This window comes from Amorphotheca resinae (genome assembly GCF_003019875.1).
Source record: "Amorphotheca resinae ATCC 22711 unplaced genomic scaffold M430scaffold_3, whole genome shotgun sequence".
Classification (NCBI taxonomy): domain Eukaryota; kingdom Fungi; phylum Ascomycota; class Leotiomycetes; order Helotiales; family Amorphothecaceae; genus Amorphotheca; species Amorphotheca resinae.
The window spans coordinates 1,262,593-1,285,462 of record NW_020194473.1 but is presented as its reverse complement, the minus strand read 5'-3'; the positions used below and the strand labels follow the sequence as shown (position 1 = coordinate 1,285,462).

Below are 22,870 nucleotides of genomic sequence, written 5' to 3'. Positions count from 1 at the left end.
CGAGGTGGGCTACCCCGTGCGTGCGTAGCGACGCGACGACAGCCTTGCCAAGTTGCGCCTTTCGCTCTCGTTCACTTACGTCTCTTGCGATTGCACGGCACTGCACAACGAATGGCATAAAGACGATGCAAATGGTCTGGAACCAGTCGCCTGCGAAGCCTTGCAAGAATCATGGCCCTTGAGCCTGGCCCTGGCCGTCAGTCTGCGTCTCCTGCGAGCTCCGGGAGAGGATCTCCTGTATCGTCGAAGAGGAACCAATTAGGTGGAGGTGCGGCCTCTCTCTCTTCCTCTTTCCCCTCCTCTACTTCTTCAGTTCTGATCCTGACGTGCTTAGATGACCATCCAATTAAGGATAAAGCATACCGAAGATTCCAATCGAACGTCGAAAAGGTTCTGTCTCTCTTCGACACGAATCTTGAAGAATGGGCGGACTACATCTCGTTTTTGGGCCGGTTACTGAAGGTATCTGAAGGCTGCAGAATCCCTTGTTGATTAGATGCTGAGTTGTTCTACAGGCCTTACAAGCCCATCCCCCTGCCACCGTTGCGGTCCCATCGAAAGCAATTGTCGCAAAACGCCTGGCCCAATGCCTGAATCCTTCCCTCCCCTCAGGGGTTCACCAAAAAGCCCTTGAGGTATATGGGTTCATATTCTCGATGATAGGTACGGATGTCCTCTCTCGAGATCTACCCCTCTACCTTCCAGGCCTCTCAACCACTCTGTCGTTTGCGTCGCTCTCTGTTCGGACACCGTTCCTTGAACTGGTAGAAACATATATCCTGAAGCTCAACCCCCGATCCCTCCGCCCAGCTCTAAAGGCTATCATACTTGCTCTCTTGCCTGGACTCGAAGAAGAGACAAGCGAGGAATTTGAGCGGACACTCAAACTTATGGACGCATTTAAACAAGCTATAAGACCTTCAGGCAAGGAGGACCTTGGGCAAAACCATAGTAGCGGGGATGAGTATTTCTGGCAATGTTTCTTCCTTGCGTCTATAACAAGTAACAGCCGTCGACTTGGCGCCCTGTCGTATCTGATCCGGAATCTCCCAAAACTTGGCCAGCCTCTTACGCAAGAGCCTTCCTCTTCCAATGGATCGCATAATGATGCCACAGAGACGGCCTCTGACCGCTTGGCTGAAATTGTAACCTCTCCAGAACCCGGTCTACTTCTTAGGTGTTTTGCTGCTGGGTTGGCCGATGAAAACCTTTTGATACAACGTGGATTTCTAGATCTTCTGGTAACCCATTTGCCATTGCATGCACACGTTCTGCAGAAGCGAGTTAAGACCGAGGATCTAGAGCTTCTTGTTGCAGCAGCCTCCGGGGTAGTCGCACGTAGAGATATGAGCCTTAACAGGCGTCTGTGGACATGGCTCCTGGGGCCTGAACTGCCCGGGCATGAGAGCGAAGGTGGTTCGGAGTCTCCGACTCACGTGGGTGGTGACCCTCTAGGAGGACATCCATCTTCAAGGACACGCTACTTCGAAGAATTTGGTCTACAGCCATTGACTCGGGCTCTCCTGAAAATGATTGAAAAAGATTCCACCAATCCGCTAGAGAAAGCACGGCCTTTTCGCATCTGTCTATCCTTAATGGACCGGTGGGAAATTGGTGGTCTTGTTGTGCCGGACATATTCCTCCCTGTCATCAACAGCGTTCGCCAATATAAAGATAAGGCTACTAGCAAAGCAGACTTCTCCGAAGTGCTTCGTAGTGCAAGCGTCTTCTTTGATGGCGTTGAGAGCGGACTAATATGGGGTGAGATCGTGGGATTGATTGTACAAGCGCTTGGGCCTGGAAAGTCTTCAACGGCAGAGAGAGTTGACAAACTTTCCCTGGTGAGCTTCATAATCACGCACTTCAATATACGGGAGGAGGAGATGCTTTTGATACACACGCCCTTAACGATTTTAACTGTCTTAACCCTGCTGGGAGATACCAAGGACAAGGCGCAAAAGCAAGGTGTCGACCGCGATATCTCTGATGAGGTTTCAAGGTTAGCTTTGAGCATTGCCACTGATTTGATCGAGTCAATCCCAGAACGAGCTTTTCAGACGCGGCCCTCCACAAGTCAGTCTACAGCTACTCATGGGGGAGACGCTATACTTGACCTCCCGAATCACCAAACTCTCCAAAGTATACGGATGTTTTATGTTCAAGATCAGGGAAACCTGGATGCGTTTCCACCTCCATTCTCGTCTCGCGATGTGAGCGAGCTTCTTCTTCGCGAAGGTGGCGGCATTGTTTGCCAGAGCCTGTCTGACCCAGTCTCAAGTGCTGATGCTGGAATCAAGAGCAAGCTGTTGGTAACGATGCTTGGGAAGGTACCCAAAGTTTCAAGCCTTGATGTCCAAAAGGTTCTATTATCTATGCACAAAAGACTGAAGTCCTCCTCCCAGCTACCCTTTTCGACTTTCACGTCCATCAACTCTCTCGCAACAAGTCTATACTCTGCTTCCTACATAACGGCGGGTGATCTGTCAGAGCTGGTCGATCCTCTAGTGCGTCTAGCATGGACTTACCTGGCAGCCTCTCAACCAAAATACCACGTTGAGACCGTTAGATGCTTATGGCAATTGCAAACGGCCCTTTCACTTTCTAATCATGATATTGAAGCATCTATTTGCTCTCTCATGATTGAACACGATCTCAATGGAACGTTTGCGATGCGTGACGCAGATCCTGGCAGAAGTTTCAGCATCCTATGGACTCATACACTCCAAGACAATGCGAGCTATAGTGACCGGAGAGCATCAACGGCAACTAACAATGAGGTTAAGGGCCAAGCACGACTTTCGGGAATTGGCAATTACGAAGTGATGCTCTCCAGACCCCTATTCCTGCTGCTAGATGCACTTCTTGACGAACGCACTCAGCTTTCTATGACCGTGAGGACCTGGCTGCAGGGTGTTGTAGGAATAGATAAGTATGTAATTGGTCTTGTTCCTTGGCAGGCATCTGCTGATAAATTACAGACTCTTTCATCTCTTCGTGGCAAAGTTTGCCGAGTTCGAATTCCTGCAGAGAACACCGGTGTTGGATAATAATGTTTACATATACCAAGATGAAGATGATCTAGATCAGTGTCTATATTATCTGCGAACGTTATCAAATATTCTTCGCTGGTCTTCGGATAATATGTGGGCAGCTCTCGCGGAGAACACAATCTCTACAGACAAAACTTATCGGGCCTTATACCTAACCAGTAAGTATTCCCTTTCGATGAGAAAAGTGACCTTCTAAAATAATCCAGCCGGCCGTGATGGAGAAATTAGCCTCCTGGAATTCTTTATACATGTCTGCCTGAGAGCAATCTCGGGGGGCTATGATCCAGACAATTCTCAGTTAAAGCCACGCATCAGCCAGTTCCATCGAACTGCTTTAACTACTCTTCATCAGATTCTCTTGAACGAATATTCCTTGTCGCTCGCAGAGTTGAATTTGGAACACGTGTTGATTGATAGACTGGTCCAGTCGCTGGAAGGACCCGATCCATACACTCAGGTTCTCCTGTTAGATGTTGTGTTTGATGCGCTTAAAATCAGAAATGCATCTAGACCTACTCCTGTTCCCTCATCTCCGGTGAGGGAACAGAAACGCCAAGTCGCACAAGATGCGCCTCAGAGTGCAAGGCATTCCATGGCTCTGGAAGGTGGCGACCGCCTACCTCTCAGTTTCCCCCCTCCACCACCTTCTTTGGTCAAATGCCTTCAGGCTGGATTTACAGCTCCTAGCAGTCGGCCAGTCTTAGACAGCTGGGTTGGTTTTCTTACTGAGTGCCTGCCCTTCTACTCTGAGGGCATTTTTCAAATCCTCATACCATTGGTTGAGACGCTCTGTTCACAAATAGGAGCGACTTTTGCACATCTTCAGGCTACCTTCAAGAACAGCGAGTACAGGCCCGAAGGATCCACAGCCCAAGAAACCACTCTAATATCTCTGCTAAATGGTCTCGAACACGTCCTAGCAAGAGGGCATGACCGTTTGCTACAAGATGAATTCAGATTGTCGGTCGTAAAAAGCCCGGACCAACCGCATGGTTTCTTTGGAAACATGGTCTCTGGCGTTTTCACCTCTGAAACACCTCAGGCGCGAAGTACCACTGCCAATAACCGCCTCACAGTGCTATTATCATTCCAAGATGCTGTTCGCATATGCTTTACTATCTGGTCCTGGGGTGGACATGATGGGAGTCTTCAGGATATGGAGTCTGCATCTTCGTTCAACTACACTTCTTTACGAATGCGAAACCGTGCTCGCAGACTTCTCGAACATCTTTTTGCAGCCGAAACCCTTGAGTGCTTAGAGACTGTGGTAGATATATGGCAGAAGTCTTCAAAAAACCACAATGGCTCCAAATCACCAGCTGTTTTCCATCTTCTTCACGTACTCGACGGCTCTCGACCCAAGCATACTATCCCTGCGATCTTCAATGCCATTTATAGTCGCACCAACCCTGCAGCCTTAGATCCATCCAGGAAGTCCACTCTGACGACCTCACTCAACGACACAGAATTGGTAATATTCTTGGTTGAGTACGCACGTTCATTGGAAGACGACGCAATGGACGAGATCTGGACAGATTGCGTGACATTCCTGAAGGACTTGTTAGCAAATCCGTTCCCACATCGACAGACTCTTCCTAGTTTATTGGAATTCGCGGCTATTCTGGGCGAGAAAGTTGATAACACGAATTTTGGAGAGCAGCGCAGGATGCGGAGGGAATTGGGAGTAAGTCTCTACGCATTATTTGAAGCTAGACCTTACTAACATCAGCAGGATCTGTTCCTTCGACTACTTACTGCGATCTTCACAACTAGACCCATGGGATTTTCAGAGAGCGCTTCTGATAATGATGATCACTCAGTCTCAAAACCGGACGACGTTGTTGGCATACTAGCCACTATTGCGCCAAATCTCCCAAAGATTCTGGTAGAACCTGACCGAGTCTTAAGTGCCGCGAACACTATCTCAACGAGTGTTATTGGACCGACCTTTAGATCCAAGTCATATCCTGAAAATGTCTCCAAAGGCACCCTTGTGCTCCTTTACCAGCTATCCAGGCTACCTAATACCCAAAAATCATGGAAGAAGGACTTAGGAGAGGCCTTCAATGATGCGAGATTCTTCGCAAATGCTGTTCCTCTGGTGGACAGTGACTGGCTTCCTCTATTGAGACAATGGACTCTGAGTGACAAAGAACGGATGCCAGAATTGCTCTCACGTCTGTTGGCCCCTACTACGGCAGGAATCGTCTTTGGTGTTGGAGCCACCTCGGCCAGACTAGAAGCAGATCGAAAGACGCAGCTTAATCTTCGTCGTGTGGCTACTCTCATCCTAGCAGCCCCAAATGATAACTTCGTTACGGACCTTCCCGCAATGCAGGAGAAGATTGTGGATCTACTGTCGGCCACTAGCACCTCATCTCCATCATCCACACCTCGAGCCGACATATACCTTCTTCTGCGCGCTCTAGCCCTCAAAACCTCCGCCGTTCACCTCGCCACTCTGTGGCCCATCGTCAACGCCGAGTTGCATGCGGCGATCGCCTCCGTCGTCGCGCCTGACCACAGTCAACCTTCCGACACCTACAACAATTCCGCGATCCTCCAAGCCTGCAAACTGCTCGACACCTTAATATGTATAGCTCCCGACGACTTCCAACTCCACGAATGGCTGTTCGTCACAGACACCATCGATGCCGTATACCGACCAGCCCACTACCATCCCGTTGCGTTAGTCGACGAGCTCTCGGAAGAACTAGGATCCGCAGCCCTAGCATCCAACTTCCAAGCAGACTCAGCCGTGGCCCAAGCTTCCAACAGCTCGACTCGCAAACCTCTCTTGGGCCCGGGCGGCATCAGCGATGAGGGGACCTGGGAAAGGAAGGATGAGTTGGTGGGGAAGGTACTCCGGCCTTTCTTCAGCCAGCTGAGCATCTTCGCATTCGAGAGCACCTACTCGATGAGTGTTCCTGATTGGGAGGCTTGTAGGATGAGTCTTCTTAGGGATTTGTTTGATGAAAGGAGTATTGTAAAGGCTTTGTAAATTTTAAAAGAATGAATGAATGGATGTATTGATTTGACCATTGGGTATATCTGATGCTTGCTTGGATTATCTGTGAATACCGCAGAGCTGTTTTGCTGTGTATCGAATTTACATGTTATATGCCTATTCCCACCATACCTACACTAGATATGTACTACTTACCTTAAGAAACGGGGGTATGGGGGTTCAGCAGTGGAAACTTCCGGTCATAGTTCATGAAATATAGCCCTCTGATACTATTCTTTCGAAAGCACCAACTTACGAATAACCAACCCTTGCTAGAAAAAAACGAGGAAGGTAGTGTAGGCATTTCTTATATTTGCTATCTATCAGTCATCACTCTATCGCCTCATCTGCACACGAGCCCAGACCAGATATGAGCTCTATATCTAACCAACTACCATGAGAAATCCAGCACCTGATTCCAAATCTCCCATATAAACAAGATGCAACAAGACGCTTGCTCCCGAAATTCGCCGACTTTTCACTGAAATAAACCTTCGCCCGCTTTTCACCTCGCTATGCAAGATTTTCATCAAATCAGATATGTGGCCATATAGGCCCGCTTTTTTTGTTTTATACATCGTTCATTCATCATCCTCGCCGTCGGTGGCGGTATCGTCGGTATCCACGTCTACATCGACTGTCTCGTCTATTTCTTCATCGCCACTGTCATCATCGTCTTGGTTGAGACCGGGGATCCCTTTCCACTGCACGTAGTCTTTCTCGATCCATCTCTTGCTCACGGGTAACTGGTACGGATCGAAAGGGAAGTAGGCATCAAGTTGATGCCAGCTATCGTCAGAACCTCCCATCCCGCTATCTCTGATCGCTCCAGCGCCCTGCCCAGTTGTATATTGACTGAGGCGTATCCGCTTGTTGGTTTCGAGGAGCGGATAGACCTGCATGAACTCTAAATGCTTGGCAATCTTCGCGAATTCGGAGACAATGGGCGGCGAACAGATTTTGAGGGGGTTGAGTTTGGAGTGGATGGTCCGGAAGAGGGTTTCTTTGACGCTGGGAATCCAGTGCAGATCTTGGGCACGGAAGGCGGCCGAATCGTCCTCGTCAAATAAGTCTGAAGGCAAGAGTAGATCACGCCAACGGAAACAAAATATGTAGAGAAGTGCCTGGGTCATGGCATAGAAAGTACTGTAGCGTCTCAAGTCTGGCCCACGGCACGTGAGTTCGTTTTCGGCGCGGATGTTATCCAGTTTGCTGCCGATAAGGTCGAAAACAGTACGGACGACATGAGGTTGCACATGTATACCCCGTGCAACAAAGCTTGCAAGGTAGGCAGCAGACGATTGTCGAATGACCGCCGGCCTGCTAGTATCAAAAGCTAGCTGAGCACAAGTCCCTGCGAATTGATCGACAAGATAATCGGCTCTCTGCGCAAAATGGAAGAGTAGAAACTGTGTATGGCGTGACCTGTAGGTCGGGAGTATTATTTTCTGGAAATGGCCGAGCAGAGTCTCGAACATCTCTGTTGCTTCAAGACTGTTGGGATCTAGGAAGTATGGGTCGTAAATGCTAAATAGGAGGTCCAGTATGGCATCCATCTTCTCCACGCTGTCTTGCACTCCTTTTATTCGTTTTGCATCTTCATCGAGAGAGTCAATACTGGCGACCGATTCTGCGTCGCTATCATCTGATCTCTCTCCATTGTCGTTGTCTCCACGGGTAGATGCGTTCATAGTTATGGCTTGAACGATAGCTGCTGCCACGTCGTCATCTAGATCATCCAGATCGACCTGCATCTGTACATCTATTTTGACGAGTCTGTCTGTGATGAGGGAGAATACATCGGATTTGAGTTGGGGGGCATATCTCAAGAGGTAAATTAAGTTGTTGATGTATGTCATATGAGCCTTCTTGCTCTCGTCTTCGAAGGGAAATTTAGAGTTGATGATTTGCGATAAGGTGGTGCCGGCAGAAGGAATGATGTCAAGTAGATGCTTCACCGCAACATGGACTCTGGAAGAGAGCTGGTTGCGACTGACATCGGGATAGCCAGGAAGGCGGCCGCTGGAGAATCTCACTATGTTATGTATTAGAGAAAACCTGTCAGTATGGCAGGGAATGGACTTACCGCCATGAAAATGGCCCACAAGCATTTCAAGTACCCTTCCCAGATGAGCGCCCTGGGCACTGACAAGGTTCCCCAGAAAATTGATATACGCCTTGACAAAACTTTCGTCTCTTCCTAACCAATCACAAGAAAGCACAGCCTTGACCAGACTAGAGCATCCCTTCAATAACGAGACACAACTTGTGACTGCGAGTAAGTACGTCTTCAACTCGGCCCTGGCAATCGCTTCATTTTCTTCTCTGTCTTCGCCGTCTTCGCCGTCCTCGCCGTCCTCATCATCTTCCTCCTTGTCGTCCTCGCCGTCGCCATCTTTCTTCGGTATGAAGACCTGCTTCATGGCGTCGTAGTCGGCACTGTCCCCTTTCTTGTGCGCCTCAATCGCCATCCTCACCTCCTCTCTTATCACCTCTAGGCTCCTGCCTCTGGCGCTGTACGGCGACATAATTTTCTCCTCAACGGTCGGATTGAAAGTGACCCTTGCTCTCTTACTGGGGCTCGACGGCACCGAAAAGAGATCACCATCCAGGTCGGCCTCATCGCTTTTGCGGATGGTGCCCGAGCGGGTGGCTCGTCGCAGAAGTGGTTTGCTTGGTTTTGGTGATGGTGCGGGCTCGAGGGTCCGTACCACGGGAACTACTGACACCATTGAGGCGTGCACGCTTTATCGCTAATCAAAGAAAGATTGTTCTTATCGTAGATTTGGCCGGAAGATACCATGTATCATGTATCATGGCGGGGAGTGGGCGGTGGAGGATGGCGGGGTGAAGTTGTTGATGTTTGGTTGTCTGCCTCGCTCAGCCTCGAGGGTTCAAAAAATTATTTCGATGTTTCCACTTGGTGCACGTGCCTCTTGCGGGGATGGCGGAGCCGCTAGAACCTTTCTGGAAACAGGACTCCTGACTCCTTCGCTCCTCACCCGTAACTGACTACTGACTCGATGAGGCTCAGGAGGACGGCGATTCTAAGGACCTTATGGATTTATTATTCACATCCTGGTGTAGACTATTTACCTGGCACTATCCTGTTCTTACTGCCCATACGGTCTTCCCTCGATCGTTGGGCTCTCCCCTCTGGTGAAATGGTTGCCCCTAAGAGCGAAGAAATCTAAAGCAGATACGCAAACACCCCTGATTTTTTTTGGCCCTGCCCTTCATATACAGCAACGGAGATATCTCAGACCCAATTGCTCATTCCCATCCATATCCACGATCAACCCCCAACACCTTGCCCGATAGAATACACTCCGAGATTGTCGATTCCAACATGTCTCAATTCAGAAACCTCCTTCAAATGCCGAGCACAAGACAACGCGCAGGACTGTGACCACCCCCCTAATAAGTATCGCCGCCTGTTGCACCATTGTGCCCACTGGCGACTTGCCCGCCATAGAGGCCTCCGTAAGCGCTGCTGTCGTGTTCACCACCCTCTGGCTGCTGGCCGAGGATGCTGTTGGCTCCTTCAGCTCCACCTTGGAATGTAGTGGATGAGGTCGCATTTGCGGCCCCGCTTGAACCGCCTGCAGGAGCCGACCCAAACCCTTGACTTCCTGGACGATTCTCGCCTCTTGCCGATTGAGTCTGTTCATATGGTCAACCGCGATTCGGGGAGATAATCATTGATATGACGACGGGGATAACCAGTCATCTATATAGCACTTACCTCCCGATACTTAGACAGGTATATCTTGAGCGCCTCTGCGTAATTTTCAAAGCCTAATGAGGTCATGGCAAATAGGATATCCTCCCCATTGACCGTCTTCCGCTTCTCTTGATGACACTTCTCCGAAGCTGTGATAGGACAATCAGCACTACAATCCGCTTGTCTTGAAGCTCGGAGCAGGACGAACCTTCGCTTGTGATGAACGAGATGAACTCGCTCACGCATTCTTGCATGCATTCTTTTGCTTCCTTTGCGATCTTTGCATTCTCTGGAAGTGCCGTCTTCATGATCCGGGCAACTGGAGCAAAGTTACAAATTGACATCGTAGATATCAGGACGGGAGGGGGTGGCTAACCATTCGCTATTGGAAGCCAGCGATCTTGCTCTTTAACTTCAAACTCGTACGAGAGGCCGGAGGCGTGTGGGTCTTGAGGATCCATTTGCGCATCTGGCTCATCAGGCGACGAGTGGGCACCTTGTCCGACGTCCGAGTCTTTCGGAGGAGGGGATGCAGACATATCTATCGGCTACCCGCAGGTTAAGGATAAGTGCTTGCTTGAAATCCCTTGGATGCGACGTGGCAATTGAAGACGCTGATGTGTCCGACGTCCTAGCTCGCCCTGCTCTCTGGGAGGGGGGAGGGGTTGTTTCTTCTGCTGCAGGTTGTGCGCAGCGTCGATCGTCTATCCCCAGCTAACACTACCTACCCAGCGCTGGACGGGATCCGGTGGGAAGGAGGGTCTAATGCAGCTTTCACAGTTCACACCGTCACTCTGTAACTCTGGGGGGGCCGGAGCTCGAATGGAAAAGCTAAGGCGTGACAGGAGGTGCGGTACGTTACTGCGACGGCATGTTAGAGGATGGACTGCATGGCATTTGGGGGGGGAGGGAGGGGTGCACGAAGGCAGGGCTAGCCAGCGCCATACGTACCGTACTGTGCACGGCGCGGTCCTTCGGAGGATTTTGATCCAAGAGACACAGGCACAATGCGCCTTGTGTAGAGGCCAAAGAAGGGGTCGCAGGAGCGCTGTGCATATGATAACGCACGCAACCGTGGGGTGGTTGAGTGGTGAACGCGACTAGCTAACGGGGCGGCGCGCGCTGCGTTCCAGGACGTTCAAGTACCTAGGCACTGTGCGCGCTGGTTAAAGGGTCGAGTGTCCGTAGAGAGGCCTTTGATCCAATTGCAAGAGGTGTCGGAGGGGCAGCACGATTGGTGTGCTCGTGTGGAATGCGAATGCGAATTGGTGGTGATTGGTGAAAGAAGAGGAGTGGGGATGGGGGATGGTTCGGGATGGATAAAGAATTCGGTTGGCAGAGCCGTCCGGTATTTTTAGTGTCAAGCCGGTTGATGACAACTCGACGTTGGATATTATTGAAGAATATAGTGATATCGGCAAATACTGGCACAACAACCTCAACAGCAGCATGCAAAGGCCTTTGGCTTTAGCTTTTCACTCTCAACAAATAATCATCAAAGACAAGAAGCAAGAAGCAAGTGACGAAAGGCAAAAGGCGGCACTGAAGCGCCCGTAATTGCTGCAGAGCAACCAGTAATGGGAAATAGAGCTGGATTCGACTTCTGATTGGCTCCCGCATGGAAACAAATCCAGGGTTTTCTTTGAGCTGACTGGCTTTGTAAGTTGTCTGGCTTTGTTTTGTTTTGTTCTGCTGTGCTGTGCTCCCTTGCGCCGGCTTACGTTATATTTATGTGATACAGGAGCACCCTGTAAACATGATGCTGTGCAGAGTCCTTTGTTGACTGTAGGAACATCGTTCTCGTTCTGATCAACAGGGGATCTTCTGTTTCTACCCTCTCTTTGGTCACAGGAGGTAATCTATCGGATTTACTGTACCCGGTTCAAGCCGAGCTCTAACCGTGAGGTGTATCAGTCAGTTGGCAATGGATACTTATAGATAGATATCCATATATTGTGCTTTGTAGACCTCGAGCATGATGGGAAAAAGCTCAATCGCCTAATCATATAATGTTTAGGCAAAGGTTCCATAGTAGTGTAATATGTCGTTATTACTACTCCATATTGTTATTCCTGCTGCTTCACGCCCGGCTGTACTCCGTCAAGACCCTCGATACACACCCCGCACACGCTCCCTACCCCTCCTCCGACCCCCATCACAGGAACCCTGCTATCGCACATGCGTTGACAAAACACCAGCGCGCGCCTCTCTTCAGCCGAGCCTAACTGACAAGACGGGACCGTCTTAGCCTTTAAATTTTGACAGCCTTCAATGATAGGGCATCAAGGCATGAGGCGAGGCTTTCTCGTTGGGCGCTGAGACGCTCGAACCGCCGGTCGAATGATCGATAGCCTTACTTCACTGGCTGTACAACACATCAGTTTCCAAGCCTCTGGGTCCTTATAGTGGCTGTGTGACGTAGCACAGAGCCTCGTGATGTAGGAAGATTTTATTTTTTTTCCGTTTTCCGTTTCGCCTTGAATTAATTTCGGGATTTGGGTATGAATGCTCTCTGCGGTGTCACCTTTTCTCTCTCTCCGAGTCGTGAATGCATGGTTCTTCCAGTCTTTGCAATGATTGGACTGCCTTATGACCTTTTGCCAGTCTTCCCTCCTCCCCTCTCACATTCCATCTGGGGGAAATCCCTTATTGCTGGACAACCTGGATGTTGTTCTTCTTCTGTACGGCATATGGAGGTCAGCTATCTGCTTCCTGCCAGGCATCCTGCTTTGTAGAATACTAGACATACCTTCCACTTCTCCATCTCGGTCTGCTTAGCGTTATACTGCTTGACCAGATCCTCGAGAACCTTCTTCAGACCTTCCGAGTTTGTCTTCAGAGCAGGAATAACGTCCTTCACCGTCCTCTCAACCAGGACCCCATTTATCATCCGGAAGCACTTTCTGTCTGCCGAGAGCGGCTCGAGGGTCTCTAGCACGAGTCTGTTGGTACACAAGCGGTGAGCGCACGTTTCAGCGGTGTGATCTGGGGTTGAACTTGGGAAAGGAATGCCCAGGATTGAGCGCGGGCGAGATCTAAGCCACATAACGTTCAGAATACAGTAGAAAAGTTGGGAACAAACTTGTGTTCTTCAGCCTCCTGCTCGACATCACCAATCTTTTGGGCGATTTGCTGCAGCCCGTTCTTGTAGTTTGTGTATTGGAGTTGAAGCTCTGAGAGTAATCTGTTAGCTAGGCCAGTCACGGACATCTATATTAGAGATACCTACCCTGTTGCTTTCGCGGGGTGATCTGTTGTGCCATTTTGTCCTACAGAGGATGGTTTTGAAGACTTGGATTGAGGGGTCTGGGACTTCTGGGACGAGCTTTCTTTTGGAGAAACGCGACGAACGGGAGGTGCCGAGCTTTTGCCGACAAATTGGAATCTTTCGATAGTCATCTCCACAACCACCACAGTACCTACAGCCTCTACAAGAAAACGAAGAAGAACTTCTGTATCAATTGACTGGTGCATATCTGCATACTGTTCACGATGCATCCCCATCTGCACACAAAGGACAATACAGGTAATTGCTTTATTCTGAACTGATGTGACCTCATGCGCGTCATCCGACTAACGCCTGACAGCTTGCGAGGAGGTCATGAACATCCTCGACGAATGCCACGCACGGGGTTTCATGTGGAAAGCAATGGGCATGTGCAACGGTGCAAAGACACAAGTCAACAAATGTCTGCGAGCCCAAAGACTTGAGCGAACGAAAGCGAATCGAGAAGCGGCCAAGATCAAGAACAAGGAAATCAAGGCAAAGTGGGCCGAGATCGATGCCAACTCGTGATTGGGAATGGAGGGCACCCATCTGATGGCGCGTGGGGTTTCCTGGAGCATTTGGGACGGAGTCTCCTTGTGGTTGAAGCGGCGTTGATGCATTGCAGGCGTTCCCGGATATATAAGCTTCAGGGGAGTTGGAAGCTGATGTACAGTACAATGGATACCTCCCCTTTCCTGGTCTGCTCTGGAATGAACAACACTAAATGGAAGCGTGCCTGGCCGTGATCGATAATCGAGCTGCTTCAAGAAAGCTGGTGTGTTGAGCATACCCAGCTGTGCAGGGATGCAATGATGCAGATACGTCTGGCCCATTGAGGTATCTTCTCAAGCTTATTACTATTACTTGGGCACCTGAAGTCATTATTCTGCTTGTCCGAGATACAATTAATGAAAAGTCCTCGATAGTAGTAAGTAATTAATGAGCTGAGACTTTCTCCGCATCCATCCTACCCCGCACTGGGAGCAAAGCAAGGGAAGGTGGCACGCCCTACACGGCTGATATCAATAACACGCTACAAGCCAAAAATCATGCACAGACACCCATAGTTAACAAGCTATGTGTGGCACCAACATCAACCCTACTTCTGCAGTCTGTATGCGTTTCCGAAAGTATACAGCCCGTACAACGCAAGCGTACTCAGCCCAATTGGCAGAGGTTTATGGGTCCGCAAAGCCCTCGGAATAGATGATCCAGCAAGAATAACGGAGGCAAGAAGTGCAAGTTCAACTCCGTACGATTGTCGGTTCTGGATACGATAGCCTCCGAGGAGGTACTGTAGAGCTGTCAGCCATCTGTAGCATACCTTATGTACTTACGGAGGAGCAAGCCCGTACCAGACTACCAACGGTAAGACCGGCGGCGATGGAGGGAACAGAACCGGTCTAAGTAATATCAGTAAGAAGCTGCAAATGTAAGATATAAGATAGTGTTGAGTGGGAATACCTTGATGTATCCAAAGGTGCCGCCGCCAGCTGTAAGAGCGCCAACAATGAATGCGGAGGTTGCCTCGATGCCCTGGAGCTATATCAGCCTATTACTTGGGGAAGTAGAACTCGGGAGTAGGTGAAGGCAAGGCTCACCATATTTGCGATTGGAAAGATTTCGAATTACTGTAGGTATTTTGGATGGGTTTCCGTGTATTGAGAGTGTATGAGTGTACGGAGAAATATCCTGACGCCTACGAAGGAAGTCCTGACGCCAGGCGTTGAATTCGTGATCAGCCTCCCTCGGCACCTTCCATCGCGCGACCCCGACCCCAGCTAATCCTGGAACCCGCTTCGTGGCCTCCAGACCGGACACGGCTGAGCAGAACAGACAGCTTCAATTGCAAGAGACAATCAAGCCCGACAATACAGAGCACAGGACATAACAGCCACAATTAGCTTCTCATCATGGCGCCCAAACGCAATGCGCGCGAACCTACTACGCCCTCGTCGACGGCAACTCCATCATCCACCAGTGCTGCGGCATCCGTCCCTGTTTCCAGCAAAGCCAAATCAAACACCCAGAGCCCCCAAGAGATCGCATTACATGCCTGGCAGCAATACCTGGATACCACACCGCAAAGAACGAAATTAACGGATATATTCATGTTGTTCCTGGTGGTGGTTGGTGTTCTGCAGTTTGTCTACTGTCTTATTTCTGGGAACTACGTATGCCTCCCCACCCTCTCATTCAGAATGCCAAAAGGAGTACAAAAAGCTAATAACTGTGGGACTATAGCCATTCAATGCTTTTCTCTCGGGATTTTCGGCGACAGTGGGCCAGTTTGTATTGACCGGTATGGCTCCATCTGAAATAGAGGGTACATTGGCTGATGAGATATAGCTTCTTTGAGAATACAGACGAATGAGGAGAATAAGGCGGAGTTTGGTTCAGTATCTCCAGAGAGGTAAGAGAATTGATTAAACTTTATACAAGCTGCGTTAATACTAATAATCGCCCAGAGCTTTTGCGGACTATGTATTTGGGAGTTTAATCCTACACTTCTTCTGTGTCAACTTTATCAATTAGCGGGCTATTAGGTATAGAAGGGAACCAGGTTGAATGTGTTCGGGAGTGTAGGAATGACTTTAACGAAAATCACTCTTATGCAGCTCGAGAGGAACTTGCGCAACTGTATAATAGTCGGGTGTACTGAGCAAATGGAACCAAAATATCATGAATTCTATTCTACACCTTTATCATCGGTATGTGCCTCTCCCACCGGGCTTGCTTTTGGTGGACCAGATTTCGGCGGTGGTGGAGGGGTGCTTCTTGCACTGGGCGCGTGATCTAGCTCTCGGCTTTTCTTCTCTCCCTCCATGAAATAATCATCCATAAAAGACTTATTCGGACTATGGCCATGATGTTTCCTGTCCTTCTTGTGCGATATTGATGTGGTCGGTGGGGCTGCAAGCTGAGCTGGAACTAGGAGATCTGCCGACTCCGATGCTGCTGCAGGGACAAAGAATTGTGGTGTATCTTCCCTACCAGAAAGGGGCCGGACCTCTTCGTTCGAGAATCGAGCATTCTCTGTCTCGAACAACGTTTCTCCTGGTTCAGCAAGAGGCTCACTCAAAGGTGCTGGCAGTCTATGCAATGCTCCGTACCCTAGCACACAACCCAATGCGCCCTCTCCGCCCCAGTCCCTACTTGGATGAATGGTGACTTCTCTTGTGACATCGTACTCGTTGTTGTAAACGTATAGGCGCAGTGGCCGCCCAATATGATCCTCAACTAGTTCCCCGAGGCCAGCTTCGCCATGCAATACGCCTTCGGGAGTCCCAAGAATGTAGTCGCTGTATGGCAGAAGGCCTGCAAGATCGGCGGGTGACGAGGCCGGGACGTCGAGAATATGCCAGATATTGGACACAGTTGAAAGGGATGTCCATTGCAGAGTGAGGCCCAATGTTGGGTTGCTTGCCGGTACGGGAATGTGCATTGTCCTTGTCCGTTGCCCCTTATGGATTTTTAGCATTTATTAGAGGGGGAAGCCATCTGGGAGACTTGCCTTCGCACTCCATAGACCCAGTGTCACGGTGCTACCAGCGCAGTTGCGTACTTCTTGGGCAAAGAGAGTAGGGTCGGAATCGTCCTGGAGACATCAGTATTTGTAAGATAATAAAGTCGAGAAGCTCATACAATCATGCGCCCATTAATTCCAACTATAAAATCAAACCATGGCTCAATGCCAAGCTCCAGATTCTTGTTTCTCAAGACCTGGAAACCAAATGCGCCATGGTTCGAAGGCTGCGCTGGAGACTCCGAGTCCAGACGAGATATGAAGCGATTGAGCGCGTTGAACATGATTTCAAAGATCTGATAATGTCTTTCGAATCCCCTGCACTTCTCAAGCCTCAAACTCTTGTGCGAGGATCAAGTCGTAACGTTGGTGTTGATGTTGAGGTCGATGTGTCCCTGAATCCGCTACTCTATCTGGCCTAGTAGTTGTCCTGAGCCCAGCCTCGCGCTGGCTGCTCTGGCCAATGGACATTCTCCGCGATTTTCTGGATTTGGGCATCACGTGGTCAACATCGACAACGCCGTTTGGGATTTTGAAGGCCTTTACTCTGTAGAATCAGCGAGACTGGGATCTCAATAAGATCCTAAGCTGAAGGTAAGTTCAGTATAGGCTTATAACCTTGAGAGGCTTTTGACATGATCGGTATGACTGAAATTTTCCAGATTTGAATACACTCCTGAAGCTGTCTGCCCGAGGCTGCAAGTATGGAATTTGGCCCAGAACTTGCGATTACTCTACTGGGCTAAAGAAGGAAGTCGTTCTTTTAATCTTTGAACTTGTCTACAGCTTCTCAAAGCTATCCCCACAAGAACAAGATCCTCAACCGCTAGTAGAGCGGCCATCCGGTATCGATAATTTCGATTCCTGGGGCTACTGTGCAGAGACGTCTGCAAGCGGACAAGGAAATCCTACTTTCACTGGAGGTAGTAGAAGCACCTATTTGGATGCTCAATCTGGTTGCAGAAACCTAAACTCAAAACTCCTCTCACTCTCAGGAAAGTCGCCAAGACTTGATGCCCCTAGTTTTCTATCCGGGGTACTAAGAATGGGGAGAAAATCTTCCAAGAGAGCACGGTCTCCAAAACCCGAAGAATGGTATATTCGCTGTGTTTGTGGTGACCCCGAGGAGGGTAAAGATGATGACGATGCGTGGATTGCCTGTAGCAGTTGTGGCTGTTGGCAGCACAAGGTATGCATGGGTGTCAGTCCAGAGGACGAGGAATTATCAGAAAACTACAAGTGTGAGCAGTGCGCTCCTGAACTGCACAAGGAGCTACTTGCAGCCTCCGCTCGAAGTGTAAATCTATGGGAAGAGCGACGCAGAGCCCACGAAAAACAGGCGACTGAGCAGGAGCAAATTGAACATGGAGACAAGAAGAGAAGTCGAAAAAGCGACAGAAAGATGAGGGATTCTTTATCACACAGTCATGGCATTGATGACACAGATGAAGCCTCCAAAGCTTCCAACATGAACTTATTTCCGCTCACAGACGAGTGCCACCATTACTCTCACGTGTCAGAAGTACCGTGGGACATCCAGAAGTAAGTGAATTCACTTTTCCCCATGACTGAAACTGACGATCTCTAGATACTGGCATCAACGCAACAGTATCTTTTCATGCTACAACAAAGGAATCCGTATGACAGATGACGCCTGGTTTGGCGTCACTCCTGAGCCTGTCGCGAAGTATGGTATCCAAATCTCATTCACTCCTATCTCTTGCTAATATACCATTCAATAGAAAAGTAGCCGAGGACTTGGCCGCATTTGCAGACCCTTCCAAAACAATAGTGATTGACATATTTGGGGGTGTCGGCGGAAATTCCATCGCCTTCGCGCTCTCCGGACGGTGGGCACAGGTCATCACCATCGAGAAAGATCCCTCAGTAATCGCCTGCGCACAACACAACGCGGCACTCTATGGTGTCCGTGATCAAATAACTTGGGTCAATGACGACTGCTTTTCGTATCTCTCATCGAATACATGGATCGATCCCTCGAAAACTGTCATCTTTGGCTCGCCTCCATGGGGAGGGCCGGGTTATACATCAGACAAAATCTTCAGTCTGAATACTATGCAGCCTTATTCTGCAAAGCAGATCCATGATGCCTGCAGAGGAATGGATTCGGCGCTGTACTTGCCGAGAACCAGTGATCTGAGACAGATCGCACGGTTGGCACCAAAGGGAAAGAAGGTGGAGGTTGTCCAGTATTGTATGGAGGGAGCGAGCAAAGCTATGGTTGCTTATATCCCTGCTTCTCCTGTTGCTACATCATGAGTGAACTGCAGTGCACTCATTTTGGAAATGGATGCTGTATAGATAACGTCTCTACTGGCTTGGGAATAGCTCTTGTATGTAGGAATTGTCTTGCCTTGATACCTGAGGGTGGAGCGATAGATCTGTGCACTTTTTTTGTTGCACATTGTTTTGTCTCCATGTATAGCAAATGAGATGAATTACCCAACTTTGTTCCCCCATTTATCTCTGTCTTGATTGTTTATGACCGTGATTTCGCAACTACTATACCTAGCTAAAGCTTTCACATAGTGATCTCAACTCTTAGCATTTTGCAGTTTGTAAATTGGCAAGTTCTACATAGCCTTCTACTCTCAAGATCTCTTTGTAAGTCTTCCACCCCTTTCACCTGTTACTTTCTGACTCTGTTGAACGTACCTCTGCCACGAAAACATCTGTGTATAATGATCTAAAAGTATATGTCCTGCCCTGCTCTACAAATATTTACGTGAAGGAAACTCGAGTTACTCTCTTAGGTGGCTTGTGTTCCTTTCTGGCCTGATAATGAAAGGCATGTCAAAATTAAGTTTCTCTTGAATAACTCTATGTCGAGGCAAAGTCATTAGGTTCTAAAACATAAGAAGGGGGCGCTGCTCGAGGAAAATATTATTGGAGCGAGGTCCCATACCCATCGACACAAAGTCCCCGATTTTGGCTTCTTTTCCTTGATTCGCATTCTCCACGAGTAACAATCACTTTATATACCCTCTATCAGCAAGGGTACCGCCAATCGGTACTGTGAGATCTGTACCACCTTCGCCATGCTGAGAAGCTCTCTCAAATCAAGGGGCGGGGTAGCTAGAAAAGCCGTCCAGGCTAGTCGGGAATGCCTGCCGGATTCATAAACATCTGTCCGTGAAGTCCTAAAGCTTTCGGATTGGTAGCGCTTAGATTCTCTGTGGGATCTGTAGAATGTCAATGGCCATGTCCAGTGCGCCTAGCGTCAGGGCGAAATGGTTGTTAGAGTAACTTCTTCAGATGATACCAATATGCAAAGAATCGAACGCAGAAAAGAAACCCGAGTTCGCTATCCCTAGACCCACGCCCCATGATAAAGCGGTTGCTCTCGAAACCAGCGGTCGAGTACATACCTATTGATATATACCAGTACAAAAGCCATAGGCCTGATGTACTCATCAGAGTATGTAATTCTTAGGTACCCCGAGTTTGCCAAGTCAATGCAGATTCAGTATCATCTTGATTGGATCTCGAATTACGCGGTTCAGATTCAAGTCTTTCGAATTCTGCTGTATCAGAAAGATTGATAGCATCGTCGTTGCGGAAAGTGTAAATCATTGAATTCGCGGGGTGGTCTAGAAATGAGCAGATTAGATGTCAACAACAAACGTTCTCACTTACTTCTGGCCAAATTCCTCCACTCCAAGTCAAAACATCACACACAACAATTTCTCCATCAACTTCCCCACCAACTCCCCCATCAACTTCTCCATCAACTCCCCCATCAACTTCCCCATCAACTTCCCCATCAACTTTCCCATTAACATCTCCATCAACTTCTCCATCAACTTCTCCATCAACTTCTCCATCACTTCTCCATCACTTCTCCATCACTTCTCCATCACTTCTCCATCACTTCTCCATCAACCCATCCATCAACCCATCCATCAACCCATCCATCAACCCATCCATCAACACGCAGCCCAAATGGGTCGCCATAGGAAGAAAGCAGCCAGCTTTCTTCGAGGAGATGAGAAAGGCTCAACTCCTACTCGATCCCAAAACCTTCCAGATCGTGACGATCCCACCGGAGCCCCTTTGTCTGAAGAGTATCCTGGTGGAGCCTATGAACTCCAGGAGCTGAACGAGCCTCCATCACAGGAACTACCGAGACAGGCTCTAGCAACAGAGAGAGTTGCATATGGAGAGGCGCAGAATGCGGTAGCTCCAGAAGAAGCCTCCATCCAATCGCAGCGGTCAATACCACTTACGGATATGTTGGACCAAAAGGAGCCTCAAAAAGGGACCACGAGGGAGACTCTTAGGACGAGGATACAAAAGGCATGGACTCTACTTAAAAACCCAAGGGCTGACCCACAGTATTGGAATCTTCCGCAAGGCCTTAGCAATCGCATCGTGTCGAACAAAGATCCATTAAAAGACAAGATCCGTCGGCTGCGTCATCGCAATAAGGGGGCTGCACCTCCAATCGAGCAGAAAAGCTCAAAATCGCAATTCCCCGACCCGATCCATGGTGAGAACCCACATCTCAACCCGGTACCTCCAAAGTCTGCACCTCCAGTCAGGACGCCGCTCAAGGTTGATGACCCCGGACCTGCTTTCGACAAGAACCAGAACCCTCTAGGAGGAGAGCACAGTGTATTTTACGAGACTGCCGAAGAACGAGAAGCAAGGAACAAGGATAGTCAGAGAAAGTGCGATAGTCGAACAGCGAGTGACCGCTTCTTGGCTCAGCGTAGACAGAAGCACCTTAGAAATTCTATCATCGGACGAGCACCACCATTTTCGAAAGCATATATGGACGAAGAGGCGCGTAGGCTGGCGTTGATTGGCCAGAGAACAGCGGAAGTCGACCCCAGAGGTTCCCGCTTGAACATGAAGGAGACACTGATGTTTCGGAGAAAGCCACGCATAGAAGTCGACCCCAAAGAGCTTGGGTTACCAATAAAGGGAGCACCCGTCTTTCAGTGGGACCGTGCTCTGCTATCGAGCAAGAAAATGCCAAACCTGTCGGTCAACGAGCATGGAGATGAAGAAATCGCTATGTCTCGTACATCAACTGTGCCAACTGCATCTCCCGAGGCCATTCAAAGTCAAAATTATCCAGCTGAGGAATATCCAGCAGATGATGCTCACCTACAGCAGGCTGATTTGACGATTTATGAGAGACCTAAATCCCTCGTCGAACATGCAGCCGAAGCGGGAAGTGCCACGCAAGCCTTTGGTCCCGTGTTGCTCAATAACCGATCTGCGAGAGATCTCCCCCATAGTCATAACGAAACATTCGCGAGCCGTGGTGGACCATCAGATGATAGCAGCTCAGATTATAGCGAGAAACCAGAATCTGACGAAGACCTCCAAACTGCCGGGATAAATACATCGAATCAGAATTCCGAGTATCACGCCGAGCTCTACCGTAAAGAGCTTAGAGTTATACCGAATAGCGCAGATACATCAGACAATGAACTTCAGCCAAGCCCTGCGGGTCCACGCCCTGATACCTTGACTCGAGCCCTTGCACTGAGACCTTCAAGGGCAGGTTCTGGTATGGTGGCCCCAGGGATTAAACCAAACAATGCGTTCAAAGAGGTCGATCAGAAGAGAAGAGAAGCATGGGAGCTCGCGGAAAACCTCCTAACCGGGCAAGTGATAGTACAGACTCCGGAGCCCAATATGGAGTTCACCTCAGAAAACGTCATTCCATATCTGAAAATGCTAGGTGCACAAGAGGAAGAGCAAAGATTAAATCAATTGAAAGAAGCATCTGTACCATCACCGGCTCCGGCATCATCAAGGCCAAATCATAGAGGGTACCGCCGACATGACGCACAAGAAATGATACCACAGGTGTCTAATTCGATCCGCGAGCCTGTTCGACAAAATAATTCATTCACTAATGAATACCGCTCTCAGGTTCCATCTCCATATTTGGGAACTACCGGAGGAATAGCGACTACTGCTTTGTCTTCTGGTTCTGTAGTGCAAGGTGGTAGAGTAGAAGCAGTGGTTTCGAGGAGTGGTAACGTTGTAGCAAGGGCTCGAGGTTTAATACCACAAGACCTCGAGCGATCCAGAGACACCACACAGTCTGGCCATCGACTGCAAGGAGTACCACCACAATTTTGTGATGGCCCAGGCACGTCACGTATTCCCCGAATGAACCAACCTAGAGCGCCAGAACTACGACAGGCACAGTTGCAGCCTGAATTTTTACCAGGTCGACTGCCACATAATCATCAGAGTGGTAGCTATCGGCCCAAAGAAAAAGGAATACGTTCTCCGAGAGTGAACTTTGAGG

At 49.2% G+C, this 22,870-nt stretch overlaps 9 protein-coding genes across 9 annotated transcripts; 4 read left to right on the top strand and 5 right to left on the bottom strand.

The window, feature by feature from the left end:
- Positions 1 to 95: 95 nt before the first annotated feature.
- On the top strand, positions 96 to 6,275 carry M430DRAFT_117005 (hypothetical protein). Its single transcript, XM_024861656.1, has 6 exons — positions 96 to 268; positions 335 to 462; positions 516 to 2,929; positions 2,979 to 3,208; positions 3,257 to 4,734; positions 4,783 to 6,275. Exons 1-6 carry the CDS (start codon positions 172 to 174, stop codon positions 6,049 to 6,051), a joined length of 5,616 nt encoding a protein of 1,871 aa, XP_024723183.1. The 5' UTR covers positions 96 to 171; the 3' UTR covers positions 6,052 to 6,275.
- A 363-nt stretch (positions 6,276 to 6,638) lies between these two features.
- On the bottom strand, positions 6,639 to 8,789 carry M430DRAFT_26064 (hypothetical protein; the record flags this gene model as incomplete). Its single annotated transcript, XM_024865341.1, has 2 exons — positions 6,639 to 8,092; positions 8,144 to 8,789. 2 exons carry the CDS (start codon positions 8,787 to 8,789, stop codon positions 6,639 to 6,641), a joined length of 2,100 nt encoding a protein of 699 aa, XP_024723182.1.
- A 685-nt stretch (positions 8,790 to 9,474) lies between these two features.
- M430DRAFT_26063 (hypothetical protein) lies at positions 9,475 to 10,320 on the bottom strand (the record flags this gene model as incomplete). The annotated part of the gene is made up of 4 exons (XM_024865340.1): positions 9,475 to 9,720; positions 9,803 to 9,930; positions 9,990 to 10,100; positions 10,158 to 10,320. The coding sequence occupies 4 exons, from the start codon at positions 10,318 to 10,320 to the stop codon at positions 9,475 to 9,477; spliced, it is 648 nt and encodes a 215-aa protein (XP_024723181.1).
- Positions 10,321 to 12,254: 1,934 nt separating this feature from the next.
- On the bottom strand, positions 12,255 to 13,079 carry M430DRAFT_33710 (hypothetical protein). The gene is made up of 4 exons (XM_024866420.1): positions 13,011 to 13,079; positions 12,864 to 12,954; positions 12,531 to 12,723; positions 12,255 to 12,460 (listed from the first exon to the last, which is right to left on the bottom strand). The coding sequence occupies exons 1-4, from the start codon at positions 13,042 to 13,044 to the stop codon at positions 12,428 to 12,430; spliced, it is 351 nt and encodes a 116-aa protein (XP_024723180.1). The 5' UTR covers positions 13,045 to 13,079; the 3' UTR covers positions 12,255 to 12,427.
- On the top strand, positions 12,897 to 13,577 carry M430DRAFT_135737 (hypothetical protein; the record flags this gene model as incomplete). Its single annotated transcript, XM_024862421.1, has 2 exons — positions 12,897 to 13,307; positions 13,369 to 13,577. The coding sequence occupies exons 1-2, from the start codon at positions 13,274 to 13,276 to the stop codon at positions 13,575 to 13,577; spliced, it is 243 nt and encodes an 80-aa protein (XP_024723179.1). The 5' UTR covers positions 12,897 to 13,273.
- A 513-nt stretch (positions 13,578 to 14,090) lies between these two features.
- M430DRAFT_116990 (hypothetical protein) lies at positions 14,091 to 14,708 on the bottom strand. Its single transcript, XM_024861655.1, has 4 exons — positions 14,651 to 14,708; positions 14,514 to 14,585; positions 14,405 to 14,452; positions 14,091 to 14,343 (listed from the first exon to the last, which is right to left on the bottom strand). The coding sequence occupies exons 1-4, from the start codon at positions 14,651 to 14,653 to the stop codon at positions 14,149 to 14,151; spliced, it is 318 nt and encodes a 105-aa protein (XP_024723178.1). The 5' UTR covers positions 14,654 to 14,708; the 3' UTR covers positions 14,091 to 14,148.
- A 136-nt stretch (positions 14,709 to 14,844) lies between these two features.
- Positions 14,845 to 15,693, top strand: M430DRAFT_56953 (hypothetical protein). Its single transcript, XM_024868647.1, has 4 exons — positions 14,845 to 15,223; positions 15,294 to 15,351; positions 15,399 to 15,462; positions 15,518 to 15,693. Exons 1-4 carry the CDS (start codon positions 14,963 to 14,965, stop codon positions 15,582 to 15,584), a joined length of 450 nt encoding a protein of 149 aa, XP_024723177.1. The 5' UTR covers positions 14,845 to 14,962; the 3' UTR covers positions 15,585 to 15,693.
- M430DRAFT_64791 (hypothetical protein) lies at positions 15,662 to 16,958 on the bottom strand. Its single transcript, XM_024869131.1, has 3 exons — positions 16,695 to 16,958; positions 16,564 to 16,647; positions 15,662 to 16,512 (listed from the first exon to the last, which is right to left on the bottom strand). Exons 1-3 carry the CDS (start codon positions 16,857 to 16,859, stop codon positions 15,739 to 15,741), a joined length of 1,023 nt encoding a protein of 340 aa, XP_024723176.1. The 5' UTR covers positions 16,860 to 16,958; the 3' UTR covers positions 15,662 to 15,738.
- Positions 16,959 to 18,043: 1,085 nt separating this feature from the next.
- M430DRAFT_98086 (hypothetical protein) lies at positions 18,044 to 18,855 on the top strand (the record flags this gene model as incomplete). The annotated part of the gene is made up of 3 exons (XM_024870095.1): positions 18,044 to 18,117; positions 18,164 to 18,262; positions 18,318 to 18,855. 3 exons carry the CDS (start codon positions 18,044 to 18,046, stop codon positions 18,853 to 18,855), a joined length of 711 nt encoding a protein of 236 aa, XP_024723175.1.
- Positions 18,856 to 22,870: the final 4,015 nt, after the last annotated feature.

Bases quoted from the DNA above. Each gene is read 5' to 3' on its own strand.
- M430DRAFT_117005 (XM_024861656.1), top strand. From the start codon at position 172: ATGGCCCTTGAGCCTGGCCCTGGCCGTCAGTCTGCGTCTCCTGCGAGC. The intron at 463-515 runs GTATCTGAAGGC...GTTGTTCTACAG, and splicing joins TTTTGGGCCGGTTACTGAAG to GCCTTACAAGCCCATCCCCC. The intron at 4,735-4,782 runs GTAAGTCTCTAC...TAACATCAGCAG, and splicing joins GGATGCGGAGGGAATTGGGA to GATCTGTTCCTTCGACTACT.
- M430DRAFT_33710 (XM_024866420.1), bottom strand. From the start codon at position 13,044: ATGGCACAACAGATCACCCCGCGAAAGCAACAGG. The intron at 12,955-13,010 runs GTAGGTATCTCT...GATTACTCTCAG, and splicing joins CACCCCGCGAAAGCAACAGG to AGCTTCAACTCCAATACACA. The intron at 12,724-12,863 runs GTTTGTTCCCAA...GTGTACCAACAG, and splicing joins CAGGAGGCTGAAGAACACAA to ACTCGTGCTAGAGACCCTCG.
- M430DRAFT_116990 (XM_024861655.1), bottom strand. The intron at 14,453-14,513 runs GTATTCCCACTC...GATATTACTTAG, and splicing joins GCACCTTTGGATACATCAAG to ACCGGTTCTGTTCCCTCCAT. The intron at 14,344-14,404 runs GTACGGGCTTGC...ACAGCTCTACAG, and splicing joins GTCTTACCGTTGGTAGTCTG to TACCTCCTCGGAGGCTATCG.
- M430DRAFT_56953 (XM_024868647.1), top strand. From the start codon at position 14,963: ATGGCGCCCAAACGCAATGCGCGCGAACCTACTACGCCCTCGTCGACG. The intron at 15,224-15,293 runs GTATGCCTCCCC...GTGGGACTATAG, and splicing joins GTCTTATTTCTGGGAACTAC to CCATTCAATGCTTTTCTCTC. The intron at 15,463-15,517 runs GTAAGAGAATTG...ATAATCGCCCAG, and splicing joins GGTTCAGTATCTCCAGAGAG to AGCTTTTGCGGACTATGTAT.
- M430DRAFT_64791 (XM_024869131.1), bottom strand. From the start codon at position 16,859: ATGTTCAACGCGCTCAATCGCTTCATATCTCGTCTGGACTCGGAGTCT. The intron at 16,648-16,694 runs GTATGAGCTTCT...TGATGTCTCCAG, and splicing joins GAATTAATGGGCGCATGATT to GACGATTCCGACCCTACTCT. The intron at 16,513-16,563 runs GCAAGTCTCCCA...AAAATCCATAAG, and splicing joins TGGGTCTATGGAGTGCGAAG to GGGCAACGGACAAGGACAAT.